The 20011-nt window shown below is 40.5% G+C and overlaps 2 protein-coding genes across 4 annotated transcripts in view; one reads left to right on the top strand and one right to left on the bottom strand.

The window, feature by feature from the left end:
- Positions 1–7399, top strand: part of CEP63 (centrosomal protein 63) — a 56392-nt gene extending 48993 nt beyond the window's left edge. Inside the window, exons 12-15 of one of the 2 annotated variants that reach the window (XM_040348740.1) lie at positions 865–983; positions 2545–2776; positions 3536–3693; positions 7083–7399. In XM_040348740.1, coding sequence (XP_040204674.1) covers positions 865–983; positions 2545–2776; positions 3536–3693; positions 7083–7089 — 516 coding nt within the window. In that variant the 3' untranslated portion in view covers positions 7090–7399. Of the gene's footprint in view, positions 1–864; positions 984–2544; positions 2777–3535; positions 6393–7082 lie in introns of those variants that run through there. The other variant, XM_040348741.1, reaches the window with a different exon arrangement.
- Positions 7400–8364: 965 nt separating this feature from the next.
- Positions 8365–20011, bottom strand: part of LOC120936423 (kyphoscoliosis peptidase-like) — a 68071-nt gene continuing 56424 nt past the window's right edge. For both annotated transcript variants that reach the window (XM_040348738.1, XM_040348739.1), the window contains 3 exons: positions 15743–15931; positions 13318–13508; positions 8365–11587 (listed from right to left, as the gene is read on the bottom strand). In XM_040348738.1, the coding sequence (XP_040204672.1) occupies positions 9180–11587; positions 13318–13508; positions 15743–15931 (2788 nt within the window). In that variant the 3' untranslated portion in view covers positions 8365–9179. The remainder of the gene's footprint in view (positions 11588–13317; positions 13509–15742; positions 15932–20011) is intronic.

The raw sequence follows: 20011 nt of genomic DNA, 5'->3' as shown, positions 1-20011 counted from the left end.
ATATTGTCGCTCTATTTTTGTTTATAGCGCAAAACATAAAAACCACAGAGGTGATCAAATACCACCAAAAGAAAGCTCTATTTGTGGGGAAAAAAGGACGCCAATTTTGTTTGGGAGCCACGTCGCACGACCGCGCAATTGTCAGTTAAAGCGGCGCAGTCACGAATCGCAAAAAGTCCTGGTCTTTGGGCAGCAATATGGTCCGGGGGTTAAGTGGTTAAAAAAAATCAGTAGCACTTTTTATTTATTTTACAGGTCATGTGCTTTCAGAAAATATATGCTTTAGGGGGTCTTTTACAAACTCTGAAAAAAGGGTAACGTTTCACAATAAAGGCACAATTTAAAATGTACAAATATTTGTTAATTATTAACACAATACAGTTTTAACTTTTATATTTATTAGAATTTAGCAGGAATTTTGTAAATTTTCCACTAATATATTTAGTGTATTTTTAGCGAAAATTTGGTTTTGATAAACACATCCGCACAAATATCACAGGGCCTAAAAAAAATAAAAAAATCAGTAGCGCCTTCCTTTTATTCTACTGGTTCTATGCTTTCAGAAAATATATGATTTGGGGGGGATTTTACAAATTCTGTAAGGGAAAAATAAAAAAGCAATGGAAAAATTGAAAAAATGGTGTGGCTACCTGAGTTTCAAAGTGGAGCGCAGTGCAGTGGCAGTGAAATGGTTAAAACCATGTTTCCTGATGATCCTAGTTCACAAGCTTCAAAACGATGCTCTGTTATATGGTTATCTGTATTTATTATTTTCTTAAAAATACATTTTTTTTTTCTTTTGTGCATTTCTGTTGTATGTGCCCTATAAATTTATTTCAAATCGCAAACACTTTGTGCTTTCAGGCTTTGGAAAATCTTGAGTGTGAGAACCAGAGACTAAAGCAAGAATTGTCCCAGGCTCGGGGGGATATGGAGCTTGTTGGGCAGACACGAGAGTCTGATATCCAGACTGCAGTGGATAGGTAAGGAAACAGGTTCTCTTGGATGAGCGCAAAATATGTGGTACTGGCATGTTCATTAGTTATTACTGAAAATCGAATTACTGTATATCACAAACATCTGCTTTGAATGGTCAAAGACAGTACCGCATTTAGTGTCACAGAATTTTAGAATGGCAGAATTTTACAAATGTCTGTTTTGTAGTTGTAATAGGGAATTATTCACTTTTACATGGCTCTTCAACCATTTCCCGACCACGCTATAGATGAATGGCCAGCTAGTTCAGAGCCAATCAGCGGCTCTTTACCACATAATCAGCTGTGTCCAATCACAGCTGATCATGGATGTAAACAGAAGCCAGTTATCGGCACTCCTTTCCTTACACTGACAGCGTGAGGAAGGGAGAAGAGAGACGATAACTGGCTTCTTTAAAAGGAACATGTACACTGATTATTAGTGTTTTGATTATCAGTGCAGTTCCAACAATGCCAATCAGTGCCCCCTCATCAGTGTCACCTATCAGTGCAGCCTCATAAGCGCACATCAGTGAAGGAGAAAAATTACCTGTTTGCAAAATTTTAACATACTATGAACGTTTTTTTCTTCAAAATGTTCAGGCTTTATTAATTTATTTAGCAAAAAATTAAAAATAAACAGTGGTGATTAAATACCAGCAAAAGAAAGCTGTATTTGTGTGAAAAAAGGATACACAATTTAGTTTGGGTGCAGTGTTGCATGACCACGCAATTTTCATTCAGTGCCAGTTCACACCAGCGCGATGCCGGGAACCAGCGTGATTCCAGTTCCCGAATCGCATAGAACTCGCAGGCAGTTAATGCTGCCCTATGTGAACCACTGCGGGCGTCAATAGAAAGTTAATGACTCCCCCACATCGGTTTATATATTGCAGCGTAAACAGTGAATTCGGACAGGAATCGGGTCACATGGGTGTGACAAAAAAGGGTCCTGCACTATTTTGGTCTGAATGTGATGCAAATTCAGCCATACAATCTGTATGACTAAATTTGCATCGCACAGACATTGCATATGATATGCACAGCAGTGTGGTGCGAATCACGTGCAATGTCTGACATCTGACGTGATGCGGAACCTGCAGTGGATTTCCAGGGTTCCCGCATCGCACCAATCTGAACCCGGGCCTAACTGCAGGTAACCGCTCTGTGTGTATACATGTGAACAGCGACATCTCCTCCCAGCCTGTCATTGCTTTGTACAGGCTGAGCAGGTGCAGCTATTCATATACACACTTGATCCCAGCCGGATAAACCTGCTGATTCTTGCTGCCAGGATCCACTGTGTACACCTAATCACCTGTCTCAAGGAGGCCTTTAATCTTCAAATGATATGAGAGCGCAGGGGTTATAAATCCACTAATAAACCTTCACTGTCGTGTACTGAAGAAGTATCTGGCAGTGCATGTGTTGATGGATTTCCCCAAATTTATGAAATGCAAATACAAAAACTGTAATTTTTCCTCCAAGATCAGTATTTAATTTAGGGCACATTTGTAAATGTAATGAGTTTAGCTTCTCCATAAAGCATTTGTTTCCTTTTTACTGACAGGAGATCCCAGGAACTGCTGGGCAAACATGAGGCAGAGCTGACTGCACTTAATGAGCGGTTGCATAAGGTCTCTAAGCAGTATGAGGAGGTCCTGTGTGCTCTCCATTCTCAACGGGAAGCCGCCTCTGTTCTGAAAGGTTTAAGTAGGACAAGTTCTCTGGAATCGGTGTCGTCTGAGCACAGCCAAGCAGATGTCCGTGTTATAAGTGAGGACTCTAACCAGGAATCGCAGGTGAAAACTGACTGCACGTATATGTAAACTTAACATTTCATTTTACTGATGTGTGCTTACTGTGCCATGTACTTGTATGAGAAAGTATACTGTATTTTTGTTACTTCCTTTTGTGTGAAATCCCTGGTGTTCTTTTTCAGTCCCTCTGCTTTCCTATTAAAAACTGGGCTGGGCTAGAACCGGCGCAGCGGCTTCTGCGATGACATGTCCTTTAGCCTCCTGTCCTGATTGGCTTGGGCAGGAAACCGATTCGCTGGTATTACAAGGTGGAAAGGTTCAGGGGGAAGTGATCTGCGCCCCGGGGACAACCTAAAACTGGTCAATTGGGGCCTCAGGCTGTGGTCATGTGCTTGTGAGGGGGTGACAGACCAGGTAGAGACATGTTGGTCGGGCGCCCCGCACAGTGCACTGCCACACAGATGGTGCTGGCTGCGGAGGTTGAGACCCTTGTGGACCGGCCGGATGCAAGGTATCCCTGTGCCTACAGACTTGTAACTGTTTATCTGCTTTGTGAGGTCTAAGGCAATGCTGCCATTGCTTGCTAGGTTCAGGAGATTTAGTGATACTATCTCTGTTCTCCTTTCTGGAGGCTCTGACATGAAGATGTAATGAGTGCAATTTCTTTTTAATTCCCATCTAAACTAGCAACATTTTTGTAAACCTCGCCCCATACACATCATAGAATCTTACAAGTCACTTCTGTCTGATGTTAATAATATTTTATGTTTTGTCTCTCAATTCACATTTTTTTCATTGTAGCTCCCAATGCCGCCGTCATCCCCAGCCAGTACAATAGCTGCACGGTTCCTCCAGGAGGAGGAGCTGCTATCACAGGATCTTATTCAAAAACTAGATTCTCACATTGAGGAGCTGAAACAAGAAAGTCGCCGCACAGTGCAGCATTTCACAGACGCCAGGTAACACGGGTGGGTTTCTGCTGTCTGTGCAAAGGCCACGAAGGACATTGGAGTCTGTCTTATCTACCAGATGTCACTGGTTGGTCTTCTACTCACCTTACCTGCTTTACCTCAGTTTGTGTGTTCTTAAGTGTTCTAGACTATGTATATAAGCCATGTGTTCTTTATATACTCTTGTACAAAACATACAAATCTTTGTGTGGTGAATTCAATCTTTACAGTACATGGTTTCTGCTTGTGTAATATTTCTATGTAGATATTTTGGTGATATAGTGAATGTGAAGAACTTATTACTGCCATATGTCATGTATGTACTATTCTAATAAGAGACTTTGAAGCGATAACAAATGTTTCCCTGCAAGAGGGAAGGTAGTATACACACCTCTACAGTGGCCTGTGGCCTTCATCACTCTCCTGGGTATTCAATGCTTTTGAGAGTATTTGATGCCTTTTGCCCAATGATAGCACCTTCCTCTGACCCAATGTCATTGCTAAGTCCTGCAGTGACATAGGAGTCAGAAGAAGGTACTAACATGGTGGAAGACACAGGTATCCAACACTTTAGTAAGCAATGAATAACAAAGGGACTGATGGAGGCTGAAACAGAGGGGAGGGTCGGACACATGCTTATGGAGAGGTGAGTATAATATATATTTTCTGGCAACAGGATATTGCACTTTCTTTGTTGCTTCTGGTTCAGTTTAAGCTCACCTTGTAGCTTGATTTGTTTATCTGGCCTAAAGCAGAGTTCATAGGAATTCAACTTCTACTTTACTGGAGACTAATGAGAGATTTCAGATGTTTATAATAAATTGGTAGGCACCATTGCAGTTGATCCTGGTTCAGCCTTTGCCGCAGATTTGTCTTTTTTTTTATTTATTTATTTTAGAAACTTTTAGCTTAATCTTTTAATAAAAAAGAGTACATGACATGGCAACCCATCACCAACAGCCAGATTTAAGCCTTGCTAAATTAAAGGTGCTCGGAACAATGCATAAAGCGCATGTCAAAATAATGGAAATGGTGGACCCTTACCCTTTTCCTATACTTGCTTTTGACATTGTTTACATCTCTGTTGCTATTCAGTCAACAGCCAGGTACCTTAGTCACCATAGGTGTTTGGCTCTGGGGGGGGGGGGTTAATAAACACGTTGGCTTATATGATTATTAATTGGTATCTGTGGGTTACATCACTTTGCAAATTGCTCTTCTGCCTTAGTAAAGAGACACTGTCACCTTCCATATACAGTTCAATGTCGCAATGTCTTTGCAAAGCCCCTCCCCAGGGATCCACTGATACTCCATGTCCCTGCCTTTGCTTCCATTTTCATAGTGGGCACCAACATCTCCAGTGTCAGCTGGTGGCAGACGCTAAAGAGAGCAGTTACATCACTCCTTTTATGTGACGGTGCTCAAGCCTAACGATCTGCTGCTGGATCACTAAACCTTCCTATCCTCTACAGCCAAGGAAGCGGCCATCTTTGCCTCTGTCTGATCTACAGTTGCTAAGGTGCTGCACCTGTGATCAACTATGATAACATATATTTGATGTCTTGATAGTTGGGTTTAGAGCTGGCATAAGCACAGTAGCAATTGTAATATACTTTTAATGTAATTGTTTTTGGAAACATTTTAATTGGTTGGTTTAGTTCTATTTTAACGGAACAATCTGAAGATGGAATCTGATTCGTTACTATGCACAGCTGCTCCAGATTCTGTATGCTCTACTTTTAGTACATTATTCCTATTGGGTGTGTTTTTAATCCAGTAGCAGTATCTAGTAATTTCTGTATTTTTTAAATATGGTAAATTGAGGCTATTTATTGCTAGATAATTTATACACTGACCTGTTCAACAAGACAAAGAGCAGTGCAAAAGTACTGTAATCTTTACTTAGCAATTCCAGTTACCTGAAATTAGATCATTGAGTCATTGCTTGTTTGCTATGGGGTCCTGCAGTTTTTAGACTGCTTTTTGAATGCTAAGTAAGTAAATCCCATATACCACTCCTGCTTTTGCCATCTAAATTTGAATATTGACCTATCGCATCAAATGTAAACAACGTCGCTTTCTCACATCTTATTGGTGTCCTCTGACATTTGTGAGTTTGCATTAAGCCAAGCCTGTAGAGAACAGTGGCTGAGCTGGAGGCATCAATGACTGGCCTATGTGGGATCGACCAGTCCATGCACAGAAAATTCACAGGAACCTGAAGGATGTAAACATGACTAAGCTCCGAGGGGGGGGGGGGGGAAGAAACGCGTTGGGGGTGGCCTGCCTGTAGTCCAGGCTGAGGTTACCACTGACACATTAATCTTGGGGACAGCCAGCATAGATGTGCGGCTACTTTCTTAACCTTGCCTGATTGCAGGAGCTTGGATGATCTCCCTCCCATGCCAGCACTCCCAGCGGCGGAAGATCAGCATTTACACCTCGCTCCAGAGAACCCGAGCCGCACACAAAGCTATGTCGGTCACACTGGGTTTTGAGATGTTGGGTTTGTCTTTATGTGAGGTCTGTGTTTTTTTTTTTTTTTTTTAGATTTTATGATTGGGAAGGTGGGAGTACGCTATATCTTGTTTTATTACTATTTTTATTTGAATTTGAATTGACTTTCTAATACACTTTAACTGACTGCACGGTCACATTCCTAAAATGTAAAGAAATATTTTTATACTTAATAAATTATTTGAATATTATTTTTTGTGTTTTTATTGCGCGTTGCATTCATTACCATTTTAATGTATGAACTACATCATGTTTTTATGCTGGGAGTCTATCGCTGAGTTTTTAAAGCTATAAAACAATTTAAAGAGGAGGTTAAGGCCCCCCCACACACAAAAAATAAAGGTCAGCAGCTAGAAATACTGTAGCTGCTGACCTTTAATATTGGAACACTTGCCTGTCCTGGAATCCAGTGATGTCGGCACCCCCAGCTGATGTTTCCTTCGGCTCTCAGGTGTCCTGCCGCCATCACTGCCCTTAAGGAAAACTGGCAGTGAAGCCTTGCGGCTTCACAGCCCGTTCCCTACTTACTGTGCAAAGCCCATTGCGCTTTGTGAATGGCCCTGCAGGGAAGAGGGTCAAAACCGGGTTCCCCCCGAAAGGTGCCAAATGTGGCCTTGGAGGGGGGAGGAGGCAGATAAGCGGAGTTTCCCCTTTTGGGTGGAGCTCCGCTTTAAAGAGGGGAAAAAAAGCATTTACAGTCTGCTGGAATACATGGAGTAAAGTGGGGTGTGTGGCACCTTCTGGATCTGCCTCTTTTTTTGGTTTCAAATTTTTGGGTTGACTGAGCTACCGTTGAGTAGATATACGGCTCTCCACTGCAGCTGCACAGCCCACCTCGCCTCTTCTCTGCCCATTCACACAAAGCTTTTTTTTTTCTTTAGTGAATGAGTTATCAGAAAGCAAAAGACTCCCCTTTTTTCTTACCTAAGCCTGATCCGATCCAGCAAATTTATGGAAGGAGCCAAAAATTAGAGTTGCCAAGAGACAACCACGAAACCATAAGGATTTAAAGAAGATCTGGAAGAAAGAGTGGACCAAAATCCCTCCTGAGATATGTGCAAACCTGGTTACTAACTACAAGAAACGTCTTACCTCTGTTCTTGCCAGCAAGGGGTTCTCTATCAAGTTTTAAAGTCATGTTTTGCTTGGGGATCAAATACTCATTTTACTCACTGAACTGCAACTCCATTTATAACATTTGTATCATGTGTTTTTTCCTGGATTTTTGGTTGACATTCTATCTCTCTCATTTAAAATACACCTATGATAAAAACTATAGATCATTCATTTCTTTGTAAGTGGTCAAACTTACTAAATCTGCAGAGGATCAAATAATTTTCCCCACTGTATTAACGAGAGCCTGTTACTTTGCTCTGCATTGGCAAAACACCAGTAAAACAAAGGACTCACACTAGGTAAGGAGTTTTTTCGCACTTTTTAAGATTTTAAGATGTTAACACTTAACCTAATTTCCTAAAACGTCAAGGGTCAGTACACTTTTCATGATTTTTATTTTTATATATATATTGTATGTATTACAGCTCTGTACATTGAAATGCTGTCCTCCTTTTATTTTGTTTGATACTTTTGATGCTGCCTCTACTGCTCCCCTTTTTTGTCCTGCCTTTCGGATGTACAGCCTAAACACCTCACTTGAGCTACAGGAAGGCTCTTTCACTTGCAAAATTCTGAGCTCAGTCGCCGAATCTAGAGCGAGTGGAGTGCTTTTCATTTAACAGTTCCTCTTTCAGAGTTCCAGACATGAGTAAGTATTTCTCCATCGCAAAACAATGAACAAGCTTTATTTATAAGCATCAGGGTTGGAATGCAACGGTCCCTATTATTATAATATAATTAGAGCGATCAAGTCTTGCGTTACGAAAGGAACCAATGAATGACTGACTGACAGAGATTGCGTTTTTATAGATGTTACTTTTTTAACTTTTGCAACATTGATTTACCATTACATTTTTCAATATGTTCAAGGTTTCAAAACGCTAGCAATTTTAAATATTTTTGAAAACTCCCACGGCACACCTACAAATCTCACGTGACACACAGTTTGAGGATTACTGCTCCAGAACGTAACGATGCAGGATGGATTGTTTAGAATTATTACAGGTAAAAGAGGTTCTAACACTTCACCTCAAAAAAAAAAGTATGTATACTTTGTTTCCTTTTTTTTATTTCACAAACACAAAAGCAAAAACCTCACTGGTTATAGCCAACTTGTTTGGTTGTGATTTGCCATTTATATATACATAGATGAAAACATCCTTATGGTTTTCTATCAGCTGTTCTGTTCCTAGGTATCCATGTGTAAAGTAAAACCAAGCTACTGACATGTTTTTAAAGTCATATTGGTACCTAGTAGAACTAGCGATGATGATGCGTTCAACAGTCTGATGAAAGGCATATGGGGACATACTAAGCAATGAATTGGGGGGGGTCTGTAATTCCATAAAGGTAAATACAATAGACATTTAGTTTACTAGCTGATTAGCAATTACAATGCTGTAGCTAATGCAAAAATAGTCTATAGCAAAAAAAGTTAAAAGTAGTAAACATGGCCTCAGGTTTCTTATTTTTAAGATCATACATACTGTAGTACCACTTGTATAATATCGTTACTTTTTTTAATCTGTCCTATTACACAAATGCACATTTAGCTACATTTAAAAGCATCAACATATACATTATAATACATTATAATATACAAACTTTATCAGAGATAACAAATTCTTGCTTCTTTTTCTCAGCAGCACTTCCAAAGTATTTACTAGCTGTTTTAAATCTATCAGCTTAACTAGAAGCTTTAGCTTAAAACTTGATTTAGAATAGGGATATGTCACACAACAAGACTTCAGTGTAGCAGATCATCCATATCATGTTTTAGCACCTCTGACCAGTGTTCTTGTTAAGATGATTCATATTGTAAGGGAGCTGTTGCTTTGGAAGGAAGTTTTTGATTTACAAAGCTAGGAGGAATATGAGCTTTCTATCAGTCTCGAATGACCTACTCCTTTCACCTGATAACTAAGTACCAAAGCATGGTTCTTGTTCAGATTGTTTGTCACCAGCACTTGTATGTCCTTGGTTCCAGCTGTGCTACATACCCCTTCCCAGCATTCGTCATGGCCTAAGGTCAGAGGCCAAAAGTTCTTGCCCTTGACAGACACTGCTGCCAGCCCTCTGGCCTTAATTCTGAACCGTACTTCAGTGTTGGCTGGCAAAACACCAGTCTTTGGCTCTATCAGTTCATAACCTGAATTCCAGCCATTATATCTCATGGGGAAAAATGGCCACCTTATTTTTGTGTTGGAGCAATATAGGAGGTAATTGCAGGCATAATCATAAACATTGCTGAGATCTGTCTTCATCTTAGTGCACATCTTAAGAACATAGTAACCAGCTTTAGGGAGTTGGATGTGAAACTCTACCCGACCCTCTTTCTCCAGTTGAAAAATGTATCTTCTCCTTGCTTCCTCTGTTGTGATGTCATCAGAATGTAAGGTAGCCACAATATCAGTTGATTCATCTAAAGCAAAACTGACACAACATCGTCCATCATCTGTAAAGATTGCAGGCTCAAGGTGGGATGGACGAAGAAGACCCTTTTTTTCTGAGATATAACTAGGTCCAGCGGGGTTGCATAGTTCAAGGGGTAACAAAGGCCAATTCACTTGAGTATTAACACAGGTAATCAGATAATTGCATGCAAATTTAAAATTGCCCTGCTCAGATTCGGTGTATATCTTCAGAACATACATCCCAGCCTGTGGAAGTCTTACCTGAAATTCTACTCTGTTCTGTTTTTGGATTTGGAGTATGTGTCTCCTTTCTCCCTCTTCTGTTAATAACACATCTTCTGACTGCAACCTGGCAAATATACCCATCTCCTTCTTGAGTGTAAAAGAGACAGAGCATCGTCCATCCGAAGTGTGAATGATTGGCTCCGTTTGGGAAGGCTGCAAAAGGCCCTTTTTCTCTGACAGAGATGTTGGTCCAACAGGGTTTTGAAGTATGTTGGGAAAGGGCGGCCAAGCTGCCTTTGGATTGGAACAAGATATTAGATAACTACAAACAAGCTCATAGCTTCCAGGTTGAAATTTATTATCTGCATAAATCCTGAGGTCAAAAGTACCGGGTCTTGGAAGCTGGATGTAGAACTCTGCCTGATGCTTTTTCTGTATTTGCAGAATGTACCGTCTTTCCATCTGGCTATTCCACTTGTTATCATCAGAATGTAATGTAGCCAGGCAGCTCATATCTCTGTCTAAGGAGAAACTTAAAGAACAGCGTCCATCTGTGCTGTTGATTACTTGTCCTAGCTGTGATGGCTGGATAAAACTTTTTTTGTCTGCAGAGTTGCTGGAACCCACTGGTATCTGTGGTATAGCAGTGACACCTGGGCCTGATGTCTCTATGCCTGAACAACATATTAAGTAATTGCAGGTATATTCAAAGTTGGTTGGAGAGCTTTTGCTATCTGCAAAGATCTGGAGAACATATGAGCCAGTCTTAGGCAAACGAACCTGCAGTTCTATATGATGGCCTCTTTGAACTTGTGTCACATGACGCTTGTCTCCACAGTCATTAAATGATACATCATCACACTGAAGGGCTGGTAAAATTTTTATATCATCCTTTAAAGTAAATGAGATAGAAACCTGCCCAGTGTGTGTGTAAATAATGGGATCATTACAAGAGGGTTTCAGAATACCTTTTTTCTCCATTAAGGCAGTTGGCCCAACAGGGTTCTGTAATTTGTTGGGAAAAGGTGGCCATACAACTTCAGGATTTGTACATATGATTAGGTAATTACAGAAACACTCAAACTTGCCTGGGCCAGTGGAGCTGAGCAGTTTTAGAGCATAGTAACCTGCCTGGGGAAGGTGGACTTTAAATTCCACTCTGTTTCCTCGCTGGGTTTGTAGAACATATCTCCTCTCATCTCCCGATCTGATCTGATCTCCATGTAATGTTGCTACGACTATGTTTCTCTTGGCTAGGGTTAAACCAAAAGTACAACGGCCATCGTGCGTGTTAATCACTGGGTCGCGGCATGTGAGCTGCAGAAAGCCCCTCTTGTCAGTTAGCCAGCTGGGACCAACTATAACATCCAGCTCCTTAGGGATCATAAACACAGGGTCCACCGATCTGCAATAGACAATATACTCTACAACGTTATCATATGATTCTTTGCTACTGTCATATGCTTTTGTATATATTGCCAGCGTGTGTCTTCCAGTCACTTGTGGATATAATTCGAGCTGCATGCCTGTTTTAGTTAACGTCATCAACCCAGGCTTCTCTGTTTTATTGAGTGTGAAAGAGAACAGTGCAGGGGAGCGACCTTCAATAGAAAAGGTAACTTTTCCATTAACTGTAATAAAATAGAAATTGTGTCATCTATTAGGGTTCATGTGTTTAGAATAACAATTCAAGATATTGTCATGGTCACTGTTCTACACTACCTAGATAAAGCATCAAAGGTCTTCTAAAATAGTATTTTCTATGCATTTTAGTTTCTGCTTTTGCGAACTTCACTTTTATTAAAAATGAAAATTAGGCCATTTTAAAGCGGAGGTTCACCCAAAAAATAAAATTTTAACATTACATTCAGCCGAGTTGTCATAATGACAATCGGCTGTTTTTTTACGCAGGCGCCGTAAAGAACCGCACCGACTTTCGGCAACTCGTGACGCGCTGTATGCGACTGTCGAAAGCCTGTCAATCAATTAGGAATGCCCAGTCCCGCAGAAGACATACCCGGAAGCGGCGGTGAAAATACGGTATGTACGGGGATAAAATAAATAAACAGCTGATTGTCATTATGACAACTCGGCTGAATGTAATGTAAAACATTTTTTTTTGGGTGAACCCCCACTTTAAGCATGCTTTCTTCCCAGTGGAAATGTCTTCTATTTTCTTGTTGTCATGAGAAACCACACATAGCTGTGTCTATGTAATGCTGTCCCAATAGCTTTTACAAAATATAGAGAGTGCATTTAATGGATGATACTGCAATATGCACTTATGAGAGGTCTACAACTGTCCTCCTCAAATCTGGTTGTCTTATGACCTAGAAAGCTGGGAATAACCTCATATTAAAGGATATCTAAACCCAAGAACAAACTTTTCATATGGTACAGCTTACCAACTCTTAAGCCTCATACACACGGTCAGATGTTCCACAGACAAAGCGTAGGACTTTTGTCCGAAGAGCATTGGCCAGGTACTTGTATTGCATACAAACGGCAAAACAAACACGAAACAACGTGTTTTTTCAGCTCTTTAGCACCACCCTTTGGGCAAATTCTGCTGTGTTATGGTGAGCATTGCTTCTGAGCATGCTTGTTTGTACTCTGGAGTTTTGCCGAAACAGACTTGTGTACACACGATCGGATAATCTGACGACACACATTTGTTGGCAGACAATTTTAAAGTGTGCTATCCCACATTTGTTGCCGACAAAAATTATCCGATGGAGCATATAAACGGATTTTCCGACAGCCTGTCATCACACAATTCCTGTTGGATAATCCGATCATGTGTACGAGGCTTTAGATGTAGTAGCTGCACGTTGTCTACAATTACACAGTATTATCTTCCTTCTGTAAAATACTCATCCCCACCCTTTTATTCTGGAGAGAATGAGAGGAAGATGGGTCTAAAGTCCAGCATTGTTAACAACAATGGCTTGCCCTGAAAATCCAGTATGGAAGTGAGCATAGCCACCTAGGGAAATTAAGTGACAAAATCATTAAGTAAAAATAAAAGAAAAAGGCCTGAAAAAAAAAAGAAAATGAATGCAGCCGCATCATCTAATATTGATAAGCTGCAAGACTGAGTACTGAAAAGTGTTTGCTTTAAGAACTTGTACTTCCCTTCCCATAATTATCTTTGGTTGATCAAATATTGGAAGCAAGCCGTTTAGACTGTAACTACAAGCCACTACATGGCAACAAGCAATATTTTAACATTTCCTTTTGTATAGCAGATATTAGTCATGAGCATTATAAGTACAAGGAAATTTGTTAGGCAAGAGATACATGAGGGTTAACTCTATTGATTATTTCGGGGTCCTGCCTCCATTATAAACATAGAGAATACCTGTTTCAACCTGGAGGGTCTCAGGAAAGGATGCTATCAGGCCGGCATTGTAGAAGCTGCTCTTGCGACACAAGTTTCCCTCAAACTGTTTGAGTGACAAGGGCACTTGCAGAAGTTGCCAGTTCTGATTATCAGGGAAATGTTCCTCTATGAATAATGCAGGGTGAGTCAGAAAGTAAAATTCATTGTATCTGCCAAAAGAAAAGTTTTTTTTTTTTTTTCTTCTTATCAATACAATCCTTTTCAGGGATGTATAAACATACATGACAACAAGCACAATTCAGGTCAAGAAAGGGGTTTACACAAGATCAGAGTGTGATACAATGTTTTTATTAGTTAGAAATTAGTCAAAAATAGTCAGAAATAATCTATGTTCACAATGCCCTCCAATAGAAAAATCCCAGTAAACATCTTAATTGTGTAAATAACCAACTAGAGGGGCAAAGTGTAAAAATAAGTAATAAACAATGAGGTTGATTTACTACAACTGGAGAGGGCAAAATCTGGTGCAGCTCTACATAGCAACCAGTCGGCTTCAAGTTTTTTTTTTTTTTCATATATATCAAAGCTTAACCCCTTCCTTACCGGGCCATTATAATATGACGCCGGCAGGAACCCTCCCTCCCTCTGGGTGGATGTCATATGACATCTTTTCTTCCCAGCCATCTAGGGCGTGTGCGCCCGCGGCACCGCTCGTGACCTGGTGCCGGCGGCCGCGATGTCCACCAGGCACCCGCAATTGCTGGCGATCACAGCAGGAGTGTGTAAACACGCAAATCCATGGCCTGTCAGAGGAGAGGAGACCGATGTGTGTTCCCAGTACAGAGGAACACCCATCGGTCTCCTCCCCTTGTGTGTCCCCTCCCCCTACAGTAAGAATCACTCTCATGGAACATATTCACCCTTTCAGCGCCCCTAGTATTAACCCCTTCCCTGCCAGTCACATTTACACAGTAATCAGTGCAGTTTTATGGCACTAATCGCTGTATAAATGTGAATGGTCTAAAAAAACATGTCAAAAGTGTCCGATATGTCCGCCTCAATGTCATGGTCACAATAAAAATCACCGCCATTACTAGTAAAAATAATTATAAAAATGCCATAAATCTATCCCCTATTTGGTAGACACTATAACTTTTGCGCAAACCATTCAATATACTCTCATTGCGATTTTTTTTTTTTTTTTTTTTTTACCAAAAATATGTAGAAGAATATGTATCGGTATAAACTGAGGAAAAATGTTTTAAATTTTGATATTTATTAACTCAAAAAGTAGAAAATTTTGTTTTGTTTTGATGATCAAATACCACCAAACTAAAGCTCTGTTTGTGGGGGATAAAACATAAAGATTTCATTTGGGTACAGTGTTGCATGAATACGCAATTGTCATTCAAAGTGAAACAGCGCTGAAAACTAAAAATTGGTCTGGGTAGGAAGGGGGTGAAAATGCCCTGTATGGAAGTTTCCACTTTCATGGGTAAAAGAAATTAGTAAATTAAAAAATAAATAATCTAGCTTATATAATTGTGACACAAGTCATATTGTAATTGAATGTTTTTGAAATGACCATTCCTTTTCAATCTGCATCTCTGTAATTGTCTGAAATTGCAATGCAATATGGCAGCCTGGAGGTTTTCTGTACACAAAATGTGTACAGAATGCCCCCCAGAAACATAATTTTCTGCTTGCGTGATTGGCTCACCAATTTTCCCAGAAGTCTGCACTTGGATACAAGTCAGATTTTAGGCATCCCCTACAACAAAAAATTTTAATTTTTGGTGAGATACTTCCAATAGGAAATCATGTCTAAAGGGATGCAGGCCCAGCAGCTTTCTGCAATGGTGCCTTGCAGGTGCTACAGCTGTCTGATAATTATGAAACCACTCCCATTAGAATCACTTTCCCACATGGACACCGAAAAACACACAGGGATTTCTTCAGAATAACAAAAGGTAGGAATCTGTAACAAAGTTTGTTAAAATCCTTGTAATGTACACAGATCACCCAGAGGGTAATGTTTTTTTTTTCTCAAAAAAAGTGGAATTACTCTTTAATTGTACAAGCTTAACCGCTTCAGATTTTACCCCCTTCCTGACCAGAGCACTTTTTACAATTTGGCACTGCGTCACTTTAACTGACAATTGCGCGGTCGTGCTATGCTGTACCCAATTTCATTTAGTGTATTTCTTTACTTAAATTTCGCGCTTCCTAGACCTTTGCACTAATATCATATAACATAAACAATTGGAACTACCCCTATTTTTTTCACTAGGGCCTCTGCTTTCAGAAAATATATAATGTTTGGGAGTTTTATGTAATCTTCAAGGCTAAAATAAATTTTTAAATGTGTGCAAAAACATCTCAGACAGTGAAAACATTTAGCTGACTGTTTCATTTGAAGACAATGTTTGAGAGTTTTACTTACCGAAAGTTAAATTTATTACTGCTGCGGTCTGCAATTCCTGCTCCCCATGTGGTGTCTAGAAGGTGCCACTTCTTGTTTAGATACACTGCGTTCCAAGCATGATTTGTCTCTTCAGAAAATGTCTGACCCAAAACATAACACAAGCCCTTTGAGTAGCCACCAATTTTTACACACTGTATTCCTGCAAGCCTGTAGGTTGATGAGAATGAAGTGGCACAATCATTAAGATAACAAGTCTGCTTGAAAAATTCCACACATGCCAACAACAACAAAAAAATAAAGTATTTAAACAAAAATTTATCGTATTGGAGCTTACTGGTCCTTCGCTATGGTGGCTGCTCTCATTTTCTTTTTTCACATTTTTCTGTTATTTTAATGTGGTAATCCTGCCATTAATACACTTCCTGTCTTAGGGTGACAACCGTATTGAGCAGCTTTGTCACCCTAGGACAGGCAGTGTGTTCGTATAACACTGTGTTTAGGACAACATAACACTCTTCTAACCTGGGGGTCCTAGTATATGATAGGCTCAGCGGTGGCATGCAATGCAAAGCGGCTGCTAGCAAAGCAAACCGAATATTGACATGCACTTTTTCAGGACTTTGCCAATACCAATTATACAAACAGATATTGCCATACTTCAAAATATCATTAATCACTTTATCTGGGCTGCACGCAAGCCACGTATCAAATCCTCTTTACTCAAAACTCCCAGGGCCTATGCGGGTCTTGGAGTTCCTGACCTAAATGTTTACTACAAGGCTATTATTCTGGATCAAACTCAAAAACTATGGAGTAATGGACTCTTTGCAACCTTGGACCCCAATCGAAACTGGGGCTCCAACCCCAAATCCTGCATCAACTCTAGCTGCTGACTGGATGGGATACCAACCACCTCATTCTCACCTTCCAACAGTCAATGCCACAATAACCACATGGAAATCAATTCTTCAAGCATCGGCTCGGTTACACATACAAGCGCTACAACAATATTAGCCTTGTCTCTTTTTTTTTTTTTTAAATATGAGTTTTATTAAACACCAAAAAAGGGGGGAGGCCCCCACAGTACAAAAAAGAAACAATAGTGTGAACATTGTCAAAGATATACAGCCAAAGTACAGTGCTTAAGATAGCTACAAATATCATATAGTTCAGCTTGCAAGGTAGTTTGGCACGCTAAATCGAGCCTTTGCCTCCTAAGAGGTTCGGGTCCACAAACATCAACTTATATGCAATGTCAGGAGGTAGAGGGCACTCTCCCCTTGCTTGTTCACCTTTTCTTGAAAGAAAGATAATATAAGAGTGCCATTGGGGGCGTTGGGCTAGTGTTGAGCAGAATATGCCATATTCGATTTCGCGATATATCTCGAATATATATTCGAATATTCATGATATATTCGCTAAATTCGAATATTCGTGATATTTTATCGAAATTAATTGATTGCGATTTTTCGCTATTGCGAATGCGAAAATAATTGCGATTTTTTAATAACTACGGTAGGAGCGCTCTGATTGGCTTAGAATATTCGTGATATTTTATCGAAATATCGCAACATGCGAATGCGATATTTATTGCGGAATTTCGAGATATGCTGGAGGAGCGCTCTGATTGGCTTAGAATATTCGTGATATTTTATCGAAATATCGCAACATGCGAATGCGATATTTATTGCGGAATTTCGAGATATGCTGGAGGAGCGCTCTGATTGGCTTAGAATATTCGTGATATTTTATCGAAATATCGCAACATGCGAATGCGATATTTATTGCGCAATTTCGAGATATGCTGGAGGAGCGCTCTGATTGGCTCAGAATATTCCTGATATTTTATCGAAATATCGCAACATGCGAATGCGAAATTGATTGCAGATATTTCGAAAACTGCTGTAGCAGCACTCTGAAATCGAATATGTATGATATTTTAACCGAAATACATATTGCGATTGCGATTTTTCGATCGCGCATGCGCAATTGCGCGAACAACACGCGACCATTTCCTGGAGCCTTGCCAGTTTCCAACTTATGATCGCAGCGCAATATTACAGCAACATGGTTGGAAGCAATTTCACTAAGTCTGAGGAAAAGTTGCTGATTTGTGTAAGTATTTTGACCACTGTTATTTCATCATCTTCAACTGCATTTAAGTCTAGTTTAAAAGTTAGTATATATGATCAGATATTAGTATTTCACAAAAAATGTGTCTCCTGCTTTTACAAAACTACAAGTCCCAGCCCAGCCCAGCATTTTAGTCTAGTTTAAAAGTTAGTATATATGATCATATATTAGTATTTCACAAAAAATGTGTCTCCTGCTTTTACAAAACTACAAGTCCCAGCATGCCTGGACAGCTGCAGACACCCTGGTTGGCAAATGTGTATTTAGGCACTTTTCCTTGTTATTTAGCATAATGAATTTAAAAATTTTTTGGACATAGGACGTATGCGAATGTCCTGACTTCAGTATCCTCAAGGCCCAAGGACGTTCGAATACATATTGCCCTTTAGATGTTGCAGAACTACAACTTCCAGCATGCCTGGGAATGCTGGCACTTCTAGTATTGTAAGTTCTGCAGGCCCCCATTTTTCAGGCCTTTATGCACGGGTCTCTAAACTGTGGCACCCTAGATGCAGCAAAAGTAAAATTCTTAGCATGCACTGACAGACCGTGGCTGATGGGAGTAGTAGTTTTGCAACAGCTGGAGGTGGACTGGTCTTGAAACCCAGAGTTAGGTAACAAACCCGTAGTGTTTTGCAACCATTCTGCCTCCAGCTGGTTATTTTCTGTTGAAAAGCCTGTGGCGTGCAAAACACAACCCAAAAACTCCACCCGGTGCAAGGAAAAATTTGCACACACCTAAAGAGTGACATCACAAAAAACTGCGACGGTTGCATACGTCAGTGGTCCTCCGAAAAGGTCCCGTCTCTGACCCCCCGGGGCGTTAGGCTCCTAGGCTCCTGACAGGGAAAAGAGTTACTGTGGTCCATACAGCCGAAGCCATATGGACCCATCTCGGTCCAAGCAGCGCAATCAACACGCGAACAACACGCGACCATTTCCTGGAGCCTTGCCAGTTTCCAACTTATGATCGCAGCGCAATCACACAGCAACATGGTTGGAAGCAATTTCACTAAGTCTGAGGAAAAGTTGCTGATTTGTGTAAGTATTTTGACCACTGTTATTTCATCATCTTCAACTGCATTTAAGTCTAGTTTAAAAGTTAGTATATATGATCAGATATTAGTATTTAACCAAAAATGTGTCTCCTGCTTTTACAAAACTACAAGTCCCAGCCCAGCCCAGCATTTTAGTCTAGTTTAAAAGTTAGTATATATGATCATATATTAGTATTTCACAAAAAATGTGTCTCCTGCTTTTACAAAACTACAAGTCCCAGCATGCCTGGACAGCTGCAGACACCCTGGTTGGCAAATGTGTATTTAGGCACTTTTCCTTGTTATTTAGCATAATGAATTTAAAAAATTTTTGGACATAGGACGTATGCGAATGTCCTGACTTCAGTGTCCTCAAGGCCCAAGGACGTTCGAATACATATTGCCCTTTAGATGTTGCAGAACTACAACTTCCAGCATGCCTGGGAATGCTGGCACTTCTAGTATTGTAAGTTCTGCAGGCCCCCATTTTTCAGGCCTTTATGCACGGGTCTCTAAACTGTGGCACCCTAGATGCAGCAAAAGTAAAATTCTTAGCATGCACTGACAGACCGTGGCTGATGGGAGTAGTAGTTTTGCAACAGCTGGAGGTGGACTGGTCTTGAAACCCAGAGTTAGGTAACAAACCCGTAGTGTTTTGCAACCATTCTGCCTCCAGCTGGTTATTTTCTGTTGAAAAGCCTGTGGCGTGCAAAACACAACCCAAAAACTCCACCCGGTGCAAGGAAAAATTTGCACACACCTAAAGAGTGACATCACAAAAAACTGCGACGGTTGCATACGTCAGTGGTCCTCCGAAAAGGTCCCGTCTCTGACCCCCCGGGGCGTTAGGCTCCTAGGCTCCTGACAGGGAAAAGAGTTACTGTGGTCCATACAGCCGAAGCCATATGGACCCATCTCGGTCCAAGCAGCGCAATCAACACGCGAACAACACGCGACCATTTCCTGGAGCCTTGCCAGTTTCCAACTTATGATCGCAGCGCAATCACACAGCAACATGGTTGGAAGCAATTTCACTAAGTCTGAGGAAAAGTTGCTGATTTGTGTAAGTATTTTGACCACTGTTATTTCATCATCTTCAACTGCATTTAAGTCTAGT

This window comes from Rana temporaria, chromosome 4 (genome assembly GCF_905171775.1).
Source record: "Rana temporaria chromosome 4, aRanTem1.1, whole genome shotgun sequence".
Classification (NCBI taxonomy): Eukaryota; Metazoa; Chordata; class Amphibia; order Anura; family Ranidae; genus Rana; species Rana temporaria.
The sequence above is the reverse complement of the archived record's forward strand: the minus strand, read 5'-3'. Positions and strand labels throughout refer to the sequence as shown.